Genomic DNA, 16,269 nt, shown 5'->3' on the forward strand with positions numbered 1-16,269 from the left:
TTTTTCATATTTAATTTGCAATAAAAATATTCTGGATACATTGCACCAGCATTGAGGCTGCCATTTTTTAATGTACAGTTTAAAAATAAAAGGCTTTGACATGCATGTTGGAAGTTGTTTCTTGGCTGGCACAAAGATCAGAAATTCTTGCTCCAAATGATATCTCCTAAGAATCTGTGCCTTTATTTAGTGTAAATATGGTGTACAATGATTAATAGCTTGGTAAATTTAGTTTTCTGTTACTCTCTGTGGAAGCCGAGTCCTACTTGGAATCAGTTCAGATGATTTTGAATTGTAGTGTCATTAGACTTGGTTTGCATTGATCTGTATAAATTGGGAGAGCTGCCAAGACCCCCAAATACATTTCAGTGAGCTTACTGGGAAGGGTGAATCGAATTCCAATGCTTTACTTGTAAAAAAAACAGGAAAAATTAGATGTTAGCTACTAAAATCAGTTAGCATTTGATTTCCCCCCAGTAAATTTGCTACATTTTTATTCACCTTCAATCTAATTCAGGTAGTTTTTCCAAGGTTGATGCACCTTTGGAGCCTGGTGAAAATTGTGGCCATCAACATACAGATGAAAGGTCAGACTAGGACATGTGTAAATATAAGACAGATAGCCAGCCTAGTCCTGTTGTTATAGATGTATTTTTCATGATAGATTACTTTTTTTTCATAGAAATCTGACTTGGTATATATACTTCAGGTTCTCCTTTGTCTGGTCCCTGCTGCATTGTGGCTGTAATATGAACCTGCAGGCATTCTGTAGCAGTATTGTCATCTGGGTGTAGTTTGTAGGGTGATGACTGTTCTTCGAGACCCCAGAGCCATTTTTGAACTAGGACACTGATTTCTAAATTTGGGACAGTCAATTGCAATGGTTTTTTTTCTCAACGGTTGCAGTCACCTTCATATAAATTAAATTTGTAAAATATGCTGCATCTGAAGACAGTTTTATATTACTGTTGGGACTCAAACTGAGATCCATGACCGCTTAAGAGCTTGCTCCTTTTCACTGCACCTGTGTGCCGCTGGCCTCTGTTGGAGGATCAGTGGAAAGAGGTGCATAGTTTCTGAGCCTCAAACCTCCACTTGTGGAACTCGTGAAAATTTGGACCGGGGCAAAGGAATAGAGTCTGCCCTGTTGTATTTTTAAAAATTCGTTATCGGCATATGGATGTTGTTGGCAAGGCTGGCATTTGTTGCCCATCCATAGTTACCCTTGAGATGGTGGTGGTGGTGGGCCTTCTTCTTGAACCGCTGTAGTCTGTGTGGTAAATGTGTTCCCACAATGCTGTTAGGTAGGGAGTTCCAGGACTTTGACCCAGCGACAATGAAGGAATGGCAATATATGACTAAGTCAGGATGGTATGCAGCTTGGAGGTGGTGGTGTTCCCATGCACCTGCTGTCTGTGTCCTTCTAGGTGGTGGAGATCCTGGGTTTGGGAGGTGCTGCCGAAGAAGCCTTGGCGAGTTGCTGCAGTACATCCTGTAGATAGTACGCACTGTAGCTATGGTACGTCGATGGTAGAGGGAGTGGATGTTTAGGGTGGTGGATGGGGTGCCGATCAAGCAGACTGCTTTATCCTGTATAGTGTTGAGTTTCTTGAGTGTTGTTGGAGCAGCACCCATCCAAACAAGTGGAGAGTATTCCATCACACTCCTGACTTGTGCCTTGTAGGTGGTGGAGAGGCTTTGGGGAGTCAGGAGGTGAGCCACTCACCCCAGAATACCCAGCCTCTGACCTAATCTAGTGTTTATGTGGCTGGTCCAGTTCAGTTTCTGATCAATGGTGACCCCCTCAGGATGCTGATGACGTGGCAATGGTAATGCCTTTGATATGTGAGTACTGTGCTATTAGCACAGGTGCACACCATTGATGTAGGGGCACATGGAAAAAGTCACTGGTTTAAGCTTATCATAAAGAGAGCTTGGCACAGTAGTTTAAATACCTGTCCTCTTGACTTCCAGCTACAAGGTCAGGAGTTCAGATTCTGGGACTGAGTCATTCGGGTTTATTTGTTTCCCTCAGGTGGCTTTTTAAAAATTTAAAGCGTTACAACTTTGCCCGTACCACTAATCTATTTTATAATGGCCCCAAATACTTAAATAATTCCCTTTAGCGTCTTTTGCTAATTGTTCTCTCCTCTTCACATGAAAGTACTAAGTCATGCTAGGAGGATATGGTTCCATGGACATCGGTCTTCTCCCAGTACAATGACCAAATGGTCTTTCTTTATGTGTGAGCCTGGCCGTCAATTCAACAGGGGGGCACTGAATCCAACTGTAGTATCCCTACTGCAATTAACTCAGCATGGATCAGCAGTCAGGGGCCATCTAGCCTGTATGGCCCAGTTGCGATAACCAACTGAAACATCCGAGCAGCTTTAGGAAGTATGTTTTTTTTAAATTCAATTTAATTTGTAAAGTTACTGCAGTGGAGCAGTAGGTTTTTGATTGCAACTGTGCCATCAGAGAGGTAAGGATGGCAAGTTATCCAATGTCACTGATGCTGAAGCCTATTGTGGCTAACTCAGCACAAACCGTGGTTTGAATCTGGCAATGTCCTGGTCTATATGGTTCAACTTTGGGAGGATGGGGCTCGGAAATGGCCTTTCTAGGGACCTAGTTTTTGCCAGCTGTTTGAGACGAGAACTGACTCAAGGAAGGGGCGAAAGCTAGTAAATTTTTTTTAACTGCATCTTCCATTGTCAACTCATGAAATTAATTAAACTATTTAATGGAAATCCCTGTGTGCAGCCATAAAATGGGGATCACAGATGTAAATTTTAATTCAGCATGCCCACGGTAAATCAAAGGGTAAGCTAACTGTCTTTTGGATGAGACATTAAACCAAGGCCCCGTCTGCCCTCTCAGGTAGACATAAAATATCCCACAACACTGTTTCAAAGACGAGCAGGGAAGTTCCCCCTTGTGTCCTGGCCGATATTTATCCCTCAACCCACGTTATGAAAACAGATTATCTAGTCGTTATCACATGGCTGTTTGTGGGACGTTGCTGTGTGCAAATTGGCTGCCGCATTTCTTACATCACAACAGTGACTACACACTACACTTCAAAGGTACTTCATTGGCTGTAAAGCACTTTGGGACATTGAGGTCGTGAGAGGCGCTTTATAAATGCAAGTCTTCCAAACAGGCCGAAACATGATTTAAGTTGTGGTTTTCGTTGACCGATAAAGAGCATTTAATTTGCACTTCTGGGAAAAGAACGGGTGTGCTCCCTTCCAATGTTGAGGCACAAACCAGGAAGTTGCCAGGTTCGTGCTTGGCCTGTGCAGCGTCAGCTGATCTCAACCAAGGCAGCTACAATTGGATTCAATGCCTCTGGGTTACAGAGGAGAAGGTTGGCCAGGCTTCGTATTCCTGATTACTATTCCGCCTCCTGCTAAAAGTACCTGCATAAGAATGTTAGGTGAGGGCATGATTGAACACAAATATGAGACTCCTCACAGTTGCATACCCTGCCAACGCCCTGTCTAGGCTCACACATGAAGAATGGTTTAAAAAGAAAGAAGGGGTGAAATGTATGTAGTATGTCACATATATTAAAATGTATCTGACCATTAAACTTCCATCTTCCCTTATGGCTGAATGTTAACTTTATTGATTAAATGGAATCCCGCATAGTAACTCTTCCTTCTCCCTGGTGTCCTCGTCTCTCCTGCTGGTGTTGACCCTCAGTGGTGTATGGGGCCACAGGTGCCAGCAGCCACCCAGTGCCTCACTCAAGTAGCCATCTTCCATGTGCAATCCTAGCCAATGAGTCACTGAAGGATATTTGCCCAAGGAACAGTTGGGCCCAATCCTGTCCTTGCCCAAAATCCACATTTTTGAATAGGGGGGCACTTAATAACTATTAGCAATGGAATCCCCAGCTGACCCCCCCACCACAGTAGCTATTTTTGATCAGTCAGTGTTGCTCCGGATTGCTTTTAGTGCACATGAACAGATCAATGTCTGTTGCGGTTAGTGGCATTGTTGCATACAGGCACACTCCTTATTTACTAATGTAGCAAAATAAACCCAGCAATCAAACAGTAATGTTGCCCCTGAACACTCAGCCAGGCATTCAGCAGCTTTGCTGCTATCTCCCTCTTTTTCCTACTGCGAGGCTCAACAAAAGACTTGCATTTGGTGTGAAAAACTGATTATAGAATGCATCCCCTCACTTTAATGACGAAGTCTCAAAATAATTGGCTGCTAAAAATGGTTACTCTGCTGTTTAACACAACCTGTGAGGTTTACGATTACAGTATCAGGCTGAAACTCTTAAAGTGCGCGTTAAAAAAAATTTGTATCCATCAACTGCGTGTTGATTTTTTTTTTAAGTTGTGCATTTCTAATAAAAATATTGAATTCTGCAAAGGGAACTGTGTACATTTTAAATGCAGAAATATTTATTGCTAGGTGAACTTTTTAAAATTATTTGTGTGTGTGTTTTTTTTGTTCTGAGTGTGAGGAGTGTTAGTGTCAGGGAATAGAACACTTCCAAGCAGTCACTGTAACCCTCTCTCTACTCCCTCCCAGCAGTGCCTCAACCGTCAACTGAAGAAGTGCACTTGTATGCACCATTTCTGACACTAATCATTCTGTAGCCTGGTTAAGATGGCCGCAAGAGGACATTTTTGTGCTGTGGACCCATGTCCCCTATGTACTGATTAAAGCTTCTTTCATACAGAGTCCTTACACCCACTTCAATCCGTCATTCTAGGCTGGATCGAGACTCTGGTTCTAAAGGTGAATGGCCAGTGTTTGACTCACTGCACCAACCATGTCAAGTTTTAAGCATCAGACAACTAACTGCATCTTTTGTTTTCATTTTAAACTGGAGCTTACATTTAATTTCCATAATTACCTGCATCTTTAGAGCGCTCCTCGTCTAAAGCAAGCTGTCACAAAGCCATTTACATTGAGGCAAGTAAAACAGTGGAAGCAGAACAGGAAGGAGAAGGGAAAAACAGAGCTTGGGTCGGGGAGGTCAATGACATTGTTTGAGGAGACAGGTGTGAGGAGGTTTTTGAAAGAAGCTAGGGAGATGATAAAGCAGAAGGAGTTCCGGAGGACAGGATGTAGTGTGTGAGAAGAGCTGTTGCCAGTGGTGGAGTGGAGGCAGTTCATTTACTGATAAAGCTACTGGGGGAGTATCTTTATATATTTTTCCCCTTGTACAGACCTTCCCATTCCCTGGCTGGAGGAACAGCCAAGTAACATAATCCAAAGCTTTTGGTAATATTACTCTTGAGGGAGCCACTCAGTTGCGTATAAAAGGTCATGGTTTTTTCAACCACTTTATTGGACATGCAAGATGCACCCTATGAAAAAAACATCATTCTGAAATGAACAGCTTTGTTGCTTATTTGCACGTTTTACTCCTACAATTTACCATCATTCCTGTTCGAAGATCTAGACTGGCTTAAGTTAATTATCCCAGACATTGGGGATTGTAGCCAGCAAATATCTGATGCCAGTGGTCATCTTGCAAATGAGAAGGGACCTGGCATATGCTGTGGAGTTTTACACCTTTTATGTGACAGATGGTTGTTAATAGCACCATTTTATTAGTTACAATTACTGGGGGAAATTGGCTGTGAAGGTACAGTGTTGCAAGTGTCCTTGTGTGCCAGCTGTATGTCTAGAGGAAAGTAAGTATAAAATAAACCCTTTTGAAACCACCCCATTGGCTCAGTTGATAAAGGCAGCATGCAGCCAAGCCAGATAGCCTAGAAGGTTCCAAGTTTGATTGTCAGTCTGTGCGGGGATAGCTGATTTTAGCTCTGGTGTAGCCACTGGGTTGCTACAGCTGACTTCAATGCCCGTAGACTAAAAGCAGGGAAAAAAAAGTCTTGTTTCCTATCCATTGACCCCCATTGGAAAGTGTGTGTGTTTGAACATCAAGGGTTTAATTGGGCTCAATTATGGTGTTCTGCACAGTCAAATAGCCTATTGACACAGACTGTTTAAAGAAATAAAGAATTTACATTTATGTAGCTCATTTCACAATGTCCTAAAGTGCTTCACAACCGCTGAAATGCTTTTGAAGTGTAGTCACAGTTATAACATTGGGAAACATGGCAGCCAATTTGCACACAGCAAGGTCCCACAAACAGCAATGAGATAAACGACCAGATAATATGTTTGCGATGTTAGTTTTAGAGTGGGGCTTGAATGCACAATTTTCTGACTTGGGTGAGAGTGCGACAACTGAGCCATAGCTTAGGTTTGTGCATGAAAAGTAGGACTTTGGGCAAGGTACTGGAGGCCTGCTGACATATATGAAACCATATCCTGGGAGCAGTTAATGCTTTCAAGAGAGGAGGGCAGAAAGAAGGGAGAGAATTAGCAAAAAAACCACACTTAAACCCTGTAAAATGAATGCATTATTTTGCTATAATGCAGCACCATCCATAAGGTCCCACAGTGATAACACTGAATGGTGACAAGCTGTTCCTGCTCAAAAGGGGAGAATGAAATACCTCTAATTGACATTTCCTTCAGCCCATTCCAAAATCAAGAGGAGGTTTAGGGATGGAATTCCAGAGCTTAGGGCCTAGGTAGCAGAAGGCACGGCCGACAATGGTGGGGCGAAGGAAATTAGGGATGCACAAGAGGTCAGAATTGGAGGAGCACAATTAGGGATTGTTGATCTGGGTTTGTGGGAAATTGGCTGTTATATATCACATCCATGACATCGCAACATTATAACAAGCCCTATAGTGCTTTACATGCTTTTGTAACCACGAGACTCGACTATTCCAATGCTCTCCTGGTCAGCCTCCCATCTTCTACCTCTGTAAACTTCAGCTCTTACACAACTCTCCTGCCCGTTTCCTAACTCATCGTCCCATTCACCCATCACCCCTGTGCTTGCAGAACTACATTGGCTCCCGGTCCAGCAATGCCTCACATTTAAAATTCTCAGCCTTCAAATCGTTTCATGGCCTTGGCCCTCCATGTCTCTGTAACCACCTCCAGCCCTACAACCCTCCAAGACCTCTGCGCTCCTCCAATTCCGAACTCTTGTGCATCCCTAATTTCCTTCGCCCCACCATTGTCGGCCGTGCCTTCTGCTACCTAGGCCCTAAGCTCTGGAATTCCATCCCTAAACCTCCTCTTGATTTTGGAATGGGCTGAAGGAAATGTCAGTTAGAGGTATTTCATCCTCCCCTTTGGAGCAGGAGCAGCTTGTCACCATTCAGTGTTATCACTGTGGGACCCTGTGGATGGTGCTGCGTTATAGCAAAATAATGCAAACCAATATGTTTCTTTGTGCAACATCTTAATTCAGAGCCTCAAATTACTTCCATCACATGTCTGAATTGGTTATTTTGGAAAAAATTGTAGACCTTTTTGATTGAGAGTAATAGACGTCCTGATTAAAAGCAGCTGTTGTCTACAGGCATTCTGATCATGTTATTTGAATAATACATTTTGACTACAATTGTACCACATTGTCACTAGGTTTATTAATGCTCTTAAGCCAATACAATTTAATGTTGTATAAATACACTCTATGTGCAATACTCCAGCAATGTTGTTATGAACCTCAAAATGCGCTCTCCACACAGCCAAGATTGGGAGGTTAATTGTACTGCTGGGTGCCTTTCACAGTTCAAGTGGACGTGGTATGACAGGTTTGCACATCCATCGTTGCACTTTACTGAAATTCTACTGACAGCTTCGGAGATTGATCCATAACCTGTCTAAGAGGCAGTCAGTGACTGACAGCAGGAGCTGCTCGTGAATTTGAGGGTCTGTAGTGGAGTCAATTGCTGTAAATAATGGGAAGCATTCATCAGTAAAATAATACCAGCAAAGAAATTTAAATTACAAAGAAAACCTCGTGTCGATGAAGAAAACTGGTGAAGAAAATCTTTAGTTAATCTTTTGGTAATTTGGTTGCAGGAATAAAGGGATAATGCACTTTTTTTTTGTTGAAAAATGCTTGTAAATTGCTGCTGGACTGTTCTGTTACCTATCATTTTAAACAATTAATACTGTTAAAATTCAATTCAAAAGATTTCAAATACTTTGTATGTCAGCTTGTCTCATATAGTATACTCTTGCCTCTGGCTATTGGACTCCCACTCCGGGACGTGAATTCATAATCTCAGTGCAGTAATGAGGAGTTGTTTGTAAAATCCCAACCCTCCTGAAATATCTCCTTAATCAGGTCTGTAAACGACCTGAAATACCTAAATAAATACTTTAAGTGGCACCCCGCCGGCTTTAATTGCCGGCGGGAGTCCCACATGCGGAGGCTGCGCGCGCATGTCAGCGCGTCTGTGGGAAACCCGGAAGTGGGCGGGTTGGAGCCGGGCTCCTGACCCGTTCCGGGAATCCTCGATTTTCGGAGCCCCCCCCGCCAGGAATGCACCCGATCGCAGGTGCTAAAATCGACCTGATTGTGTTCAGTTCTGGGCACCACACTTTCGGAAGGATGTAAAGGCCTTAGAGAGGGCGCAGAAGAAATTTACTGGAATGGTACCAGGGATGAGGGACTTCAGTTATTTGGAGAGATTGGAGAAGCTGGGGTTGTTCTCCTTAGAACAGGGAAGGTTAAGGGAGATTTGATAGAATGGTTTTGATAGAGTAAATAAGAAGAAATTGTTTCCAGTGGCAGAAGGGTCGGTAATCAGAAGGCACAGATTTAAGGTGATCGGCAAAAGAGCCAGAGGCGATGTTTTTTTTACACAGCGAGTTGTCATGATCTGGAATGCACTGTCTGAATGGGTGGTAGAACCAGATTCAATAGTCACTTTCAAAAGGGAATTAGATAAATACTTGGCACCATTTTGAAGAATTGCAGGGGAGTTCTCCCCGGTGTCCTGGCCAATATTTATCCCTCAACCAACATCACAAGAACAGATTATCTGGTCATTATCACATTGCTATTTGTGGGTCCTTGCTGTGCGAAAATTGGCTGCCATGTTTCCTACATTACAATAGTGACTACACTTCAAAAAGTTCTAAATTGGCTGTAAAGTGCTTTGGGACGTCCTGATGTTGTGAAAGGCGCTATACAAATGCAAGTTCTTTCTTTATTTTACTACAAAGTTTAACTGAGGTGAGAAACTCCACATGTTCAGAGCTGTGGCCCTGTGCCCCACCATTCACTGGATCAGAGTGTTACCGTTCAGTACCTTGTGCAGGTGCACCATGCACATTTTCTTCCCTCTACTTACCATTTGAGAAATTTAGCTCTATCACTACTTTTGATTTCAACAAAACAAATGATATTCTGTTCTCCTTCACTGTGCCTCCTAGGCACATATGAACAGGAGTGGGCCATTTAGCCCTTCCAGCCTGTTTAGCCATTCAGTGAGATCTTGGCTGATCTGTGACCTAACTCCATATACCTGCTGTAGCTCCATATCCCTTAACACATGTGGTTAACAAAAATCAATCTCAGATTTTAAAGTTAACAATTAAGCTAGCATCAACTGCCATTTGCAGAAGAGAGTTCCAAACTTCTACCACCCTTTGCGTGTCGAAGTGTTTCCTAACTTCACTCCTGAAAGTCCTGGCTCTAATTTTTAGGCTATGTCCCCTAGTTCTAGTCTCCCCAATCAGCGGAAATAGTTTCTCTCTGTCTACCCTATCAGTTCCTCTTAATATCTTGAAAACTTCGATCAAATTGCCCCATAATCTTCTAAATTCCAGGGAATACAACCCTAGTTTGTGTAATCTCGCCTCGTAATTTAACCCTTGGAGTCCAGGTATCATTCTAGTAAATCTACGTTGCGCTCCCTCCAAGGCCAATATATCCTTCCTAAGGTGCGGTGCTCAGAACTGAACACAGTACTCCAGGTGGAGCTTTGTATAACTGTAGCATAACTTCTGCCCCCTTGTATTTTAGTCCTCTAGATATAAAGGCCAGCATTCCATTAGCCTTTTTGACTATTTTCTGTACCTGTTCATGACATTTTAATGATCGATGTACATGGACCCCTAAGTCTCTTTGGATCTCTTGGCATGCACCATTTCTCAGTAGTGAGTAGACAGCCTGATGCCAGACTATGTCAGTGCTATTCTTCATTTGGCTACAAGTCCCTTTGATGAAAAGTTACAGAAATGTCATAACCTGTTTTTCCTCCTTACATATTCTGACTACCTTGCTGTACATTTCCATCATTTTCTGTTTTTAATTTCAGATTTCTAGCATTTCCTGCTTTTCCTTTTTTAATGACTTGTCCGATGCTCATCCTTTTAGTACGTCCGCAAAATCAATCAAATTACTGTGATTGTCAACTTGCTGTACAGGGAATCAATTGGTCTGGGTAGTCTTGCTGCTCCACACAGAAGTTTAATTGCAACAAGCTCTCCCACTATTTTACTGATTGGTATCTGCTTTTATTATTTATAGGCTCGTGTAGCCTTTCTACAAGGGGAGAGAAAAGGTCAAGAGAATCTCAAGAAGGATCTGGTCCGGAGAATCAAGATGCTCGAATATGCCTTAAAGCAAGAAAGGTGAGCATTGCAAACTAAACTCGGGATCCTGCCCAAGAATATTGCATAGTTACCTGCGATGAGCAACCCTAGTTTGGCTTCCAGTAAAATTTGCTCCAAAAACTAAGTTAGGGAATTGAGAATTGCAAAATATAAACTGGCTCTGAAGTGAAGTTCGAAAAGCTCAACCCTAATGGGTTCGGCATAGTAAAAGTTATTAAAGTGGAGTCTGCTTATAACAAATGTGTGTACAGATAGGTTGAGGGAGGGAGAGCAGAGAGCCCACTTTGAATAATTAATGGAAAACTCCCTGTGCTGGTAACCATGTTGATTCCTGCATTAAGGGCCTTGACCCTGCATCTTGGCTTCCTAGTTTTAAAAACAAATCAGCCAGAGTTCCTGCTTCTGATCAGTGACCCCCTTTCCCTACTGGAAAATAAACCTGAGATGATGTTGAGTGACCATAAGATTGGGCTGTTCTGTGCTGCTTCCTATAGTAATGAGCCTGCCACCAATCGCGGGAAGAATGGCCTTTTGATTGAGGTACTGAAGGGCTGCTGGTGCTGTTGAGTACTGAATTAGGCTAGAGCCACTGTCTTCAATGGTGACAGTCTCTCTTTAACTTAGTAAAAACAGCTTGTCCAAAATATGTTAAAACAACTTAATGAAAAGGGTAGAAATAGAAAAAAAAATTTCTTCAAATTTAGCCTCAGCTTAATTGTCAGGAAGCAGTGGGATTCATGGAAATAAGTCCCCAGGTTACATCAGGAAGATGTAAGTGTGCAAAATTCAATTACTGTTTTTGGTATTTCCTTTTTCCAATGTCAGGTGTTTTATTCATACCGTATCACTTGTTAATATTACATTTTCATTTTGATTTTTTTTTCCAGGACGAAGTACCACAAGCTGAAATATGGAACGGAACCAGTTCAAGGTGACGCAAAGACAGACACGCCTGAATCAGGTGCTTTGAGAAATGATGCTCATTTTTGCTAGAGACTAATGCATAACTTCAGTTAAAAGTAGTTGTTGCAGGTGCACGTTATAGGTAGGTCAAGTGGTCTGTGGCTTTGGTCCTGGTGCATGCTTCATCACGTCAGTACTTCTCTTCCCGTTCTGTGCCAGTCTGTTCCCACCAGATCCACCTGCTCAGCTCTGATACAACAATAAGCATTTATTTAGCACCTTTAACATAGAAAAATATCCCACGGCACTATGTGCTGAGTGTGTTGATGCTGCTCTTATTCTTTCTCCCTTCTATGGCAGTGTCATTGCCACTTGTACTCCTGAGATGTGTGCACCTGCTGGCCCTTTTGAAATCCACTCTGTAAAGTTACTGTTCAGAGATCATGGGCATGGCCTCAGAGGGAATGGGAACCATTCATCAGAAGTCAACAACTTTAATCCCTTCAGGACATTTTCTGAAAAATTGCAAGAACTGCGGTAAATGCAGAATTTGGAGGGATTTACAAGATCGCAAGCTCATTACAGATGAGGAACTCCATTTGGCTCAGCCTAGTTTGCCCATCCGGTAGAACCCTGCAGTCTCCTCATTGTAGTATCCAGTTCTTTCTTAAATGATCCTAGGGTTATCACCTTCTCCACTCTATCCAGTGCAGTCTGTTCCATGTATTGATCACTCTTTGCCATGAATTGTCGCCCCATGACAAATCACTTGCCCTAATTATAGTGACATTTGTACAGTGCACTTACTAGGCTTATTTAGCATTGTATTACCAATACGTTACAGAAAAAAATCATACACAGATCACTATGCTTTATGTGACACTCTTAATTCTTCACCTCAAATTGATTCCTCTACCACCATCACCACTGGCAGACCCGTAACTACTATTGCTTCACTATAGTGTTAGGCAGCTTAGAATGGCCTCTTCAGGCACAATCTGGAAGGATGTCTATAATTGTACTGCTTTTATCCATTCAGTTGACCATTGTGCAACGATTTCATAGTCTTACCTTTAAGCATCTGCTATGTCAAAATTTCATTCTAAAATCCTAGTGATCACAGATTGTAATAGGGAAGGTACAGATATCAAATCTGAATTTGTACCACTGTTGAGTAACATGCCAGTATTTGAGTTATATCTGCAATGATTGAAGGAATCATAATTATTGTTGCCTTATGTTTATATTTGTATCCAAATCTGTGTACCCGCTGGCAGTAACTGTTGACAGATTATTTGACACGAGGGCATCGTAACTGACTGCAATCACATCATGTTGTCCACACACATCACTTCCCAGCAGCGCTGGCTGATTTTTTTTTCCTGGCCTCTCTAACCAGGGGCACTAATACCAATTGTAGCACCCCAATTACCAAGCTGGATGGGATCAGTTAACTCCAATCAGACTGGGAATTGAATGTGAGACCGTCTGCTCTGTATGAGTGATGGATTTATACCTGCAGTGGTAGTTGAAAGAATAGTGATAAGTCTGGACTTGTATGGGTTGAATGTTTTCGTCAACATAATTGATAGGAAATTCAAACACAATTTGATATGAAGTAGAATTAGGTGGAGTAACTACTTAGGTTTCCAGAGAATAAACACATTGGAATTTGAAACCACTCATTGAACAATTCTAGGCTTGCCTGTTGGAGGTGCTGCAGATTTTGAGAGAGATATTTGAGCCACTCATAAGTCCAATTGCTATTTAGTACTTTTAATAGGACTTATAAGGGGTCCAGTACAGCTATACCACTGTGGAAAATTACAGGTATATACTTCCCACAATAAACAGGAGAGATGTAACCCAGTCAATTACAACGCTATCTGCCCCGTTCCAGTCATCAGTAAAATGATGGAAGGAGTTAACATCGGTGCCGTCAAACAAGAACTACTCACTAATAACCTGGTCAGTTCAGATTCCACCAGAGTCACCCAGCTCCAGACCTCCTTAGAGCTTTGATCTAGACGTGGACGCAAGAGCCGAATGACAGAGGAGTGATGAGAGCAGCAGCCCTCGACAACAAGGCAGTATTTAACTGAGTATGGCACCAAGGCACCTGAGCAAAACCGAGCTCAATGGGTGGCGGAAGTCAGGAGGAAAACCTTCCAGTGGCTGGAGTCATACCTGGCACAAAGGTTGTGGCTGTCAGAGGCCAGTCATCACAATCCCAGGACACCACTGCAAGAGTTCTTCAGAGAAGCATCCTCAGCCCAATAATCTTCAGCTGCTTCATCAATGGTCTTCCCCCTGTCATAAGCTCAGGAGTGGGCTGTTTGCTGATCATTTCACAGTGTTCAACTCGAGATAATAAAAAAGCCCAAGCCAGCAGGATCTGGATAACATCTGAGCTTGGGCTCATAAGTGGCAGCTGATAGTCACGTCACATTATTGCCAGGTAATGACCACCTCGAACAAGAGAAAACCAAGTCATCTCCCCTTGACCTTCACCATTGCCAAGTCCCCCACCATCAATATCCTGGGGGTCACCGATGATGAGAAGCGTAACTGGACCACCCATATCAACAGGGAAAAAGCTGGTTAATCTGTGACAAGTGGCTCGGCTCTTGGCCCCTCAAAGCCTCACCACCATCTAAAAGATGGAACACTCGCCACTCACCTGGATGGGTGCAGTCGCAACAACACTCAAGAAGCTCGACTCCATTGCAGACAGAGCAGTTCGCCTGATCCGTGCCTCCTCAACCATTGGTGCATTGTGGCTACAGTATGTACCATCTATGGATACACTACAGCAACTCTCCAAGGTTATTTCGACAGCACCATCTTCTCCTCGACTTCTACCAGTGAGAAGGACAAGAGCAGCAATGTCGTGAGAACACCATCACCTCCAAGCTCCCCACCATCCTAACTTGGACATTTATCACTTTATAATCACTGCATCGATATCCTGGGATTCTCTACTTAACACCATTGTGGGAGCACCATCAGCACAATGACTGTGATGGTTCAAGGTGGCCCACCACCACCAGAGCAAAACAAGGGATGGACAATAAATGTGGCCTTGCCATTTTTATCCACATCTCAAGAACAAATTTTAAAAAAAAGTTGCTTTCACAATATAAGGCATAATCTGTTATCAGAAAATAAGTACCATTTAGATCCTACAGTTAAAGGCGCTAAATAAATGCAAGTTGTTGTTGTAAATCCTTTATAATTTTGTGTATTAACACCTGGAATTAGCCACCTTGGTAGGCTGCAGTGTGGTGTAATGGTCACATCCTAAAATGTGGAATAACAAGAACCCTTTATTTCCATTGAGTATTGTAAGATTATCTCACTGCACTTCCGGTTCCGCATAGGTTTAAATATTGTGCAAGTACTTGAAGCCATAATTGCCCAACAAGTATCCTTTGAAACTCCCTGCCCAGTTCCCTCTGCTTGCCACTTCCTCCCTACTTTCAAAAACCTCCTCTTTGACCAAGCCTTCAGTTCCCCATTATAGCCTCTTCATATTTCTTCCCTTTCCCCATGCTCGGTAGCCAACCTATCCTTTTAATCCTTATTGTAAAACACTCTGCAACTTGGCGAGCACCACTGCAGAGTCAGCCTGCTGTACTCCTCTTTCTGTCCTAAAGCTGTTTGTATTGTGGAAAATGCAATGTGATTAATGTGCATTGTTGTTGGGCAATGTGGAAGATTACTCTTTGTCTCTTTCTAAATTCTTTCATTCTCGTTCCTCTAATTTTCTTTCCTGATTGCACTGACTCATGCAGGGATATGGTTCCACAGATTCCCGCTGCCCTCTAGTACCTTGCTCAACTGGCCATACTTGAAGTGCTTAGATAGTGAGTGTCACAAGGCTATTCGACTATGTGGACCATCGCAGGTAAACCCAATCTTGTCCTCATCCAATGTCTACGCCTGTACCCTTTTCAGGAGTGATTAGATAGCAGTCCAGATGGGGAACCATCTCCCCCTTGTTCCCAAGCACAAGGTGCCAATTGCATCAGCCATATAGCCATCCTGACTGAGATCAGTCAACTCAGCACAGACCAAGCATCAAGCTTAGAACCTTCCTGGTCTGTATTGCTCAGTTCTGCACCGGATGGGACATTTACCAATAGAACCATCAGGGTACACAGCTATTTTCAATCTTCTACTGAGATGCTGTGCAGTTTGAAACAGAAAAATGTGCTGCTTTTCTCTGTGTCCTTTCTCTTGGCGAGCACCACTGCAGAGTCAGCCTGCTGTACTCATCTTTCTGACCTAAAGCTGTTTGAGTTGTGGAAAATGCAATGTGATTAATGTACACCCCCCCCCCCCCCCCCCTAAACAAAAATCACTTTATGCTTAGCACCCTAACTTTGCCAAGAATCATTTTAAAAGATTTAAAATAGCCTGGTGTGAGATACAAGAGTATATTCTGATATCATCTTATTTATAATTTAAGACTATTTGGGGATGCTACGGTTGTACAGCTTTAAGTCAACTGTGTATTTCATGTGTTTTCAGTTATAAATAATGGCCCTGATACATCAACCATAGAACAGAACAGTCCATTGTCATGGAAAGAAGGGCGGCAGCTGCTGAGACAGTAAGTACTCATCACTATCACCTGCAGTTCCTGAGATATAGGGGTAGAAAGTTCCATTGACAGGAGTCTGTGACATAACGTGTATCCAAACTGAGACCCGTGGGCCAAAGGTGGCCTGCTAGCTCTGCCAAACCTGCCCACGAAGCCCAGGTGACTCACTTCTCTTAGCACTTATTTGCTGGGTTGACCTGAATGAATTCCATGGCCTAGAGGTTTGGAAAGGGTTGTCCGTAGTGTTGTCCCAGTGGTGGATAAATCCTAAATCGAAACATCAA

At 42.8% G+C, this 16,269-nt stretch overlaps 1 protein-coding gene and 1 long non-coding RNA gene across 10 annotated transcripts in view; one reads left to right on the top strand and one right to left on the bottom strand.

Moving 5' to 3' along the window:
- The window catches only part of LOC137305904 (striatin-3-like), a 59,953-nt gene that overhangs the window by 9,336 nt on the left and 34,348 nt on the right, over positions 1–16,269 (top strand). For all 7 annotated transcript variants that reach the window (XR_010958778.1, XR_010958779.1, XM_067974839.1 and 4 more), the window contains 3 exons: positions 10,391–10,494; positions 11,364–11,437; positions 15,913–15,994. Coding sequence is in view for 5 of the 7 variants with exons in the window: in XM_067974839.1 (XP_067830940.1) it covers positions 10,391–10,494; positions 11,364–11,437; positions 15,913–15,994 (260 nt within the window). In the remaining 2 variants the exon portion in view is untranslated. The remainder of the gene's footprint in view (positions 1–10,390; positions 10,495–11,363; positions 11,438–15,912; positions 15,995–16,269) is intronic.
- LOC137305909 (uncharacterized) overlaps positions 7,477–16,269 on the bottom strand; it is a 62,969-nt gene continuing 54,176 nt past the window's right edge. The window contains exons 4-5 of one of the 3 annotated variants that reach the window (XR_010958782.1): positions 14,060–14,237; positions 7,477–7,796 (exon numbers count right to left, since the gene is read on the bottom strand). This is a non-coding gene — a long non-coding RNA (uncharacterized lncRNA). Of the gene's footprint in view, positions 7,797–11,393; positions 11,629–14,059; positions 14,238–16,269 lie in introns of those variants that run through there. The other 2 variants (XR_010958783.1, XR_010958784.1) reach the window with 2 other exon arrangements.

This window comes from Heptranchias perlo, chromosome 41 (genome assembly GCF_035084215.1).
Source record: "Heptranchias perlo isolate sHepPer1 chromosome 41, sHepPer1.hap1, whole genome shotgun sequence".
NCBI classification, from domain to species: domain Eukaryota; kingdom Metazoa; phylum Chordata; class Chondrichthyes; order Hexanchiformes; family Hexanchidae; genus Heptranchias; species Heptranchias perlo.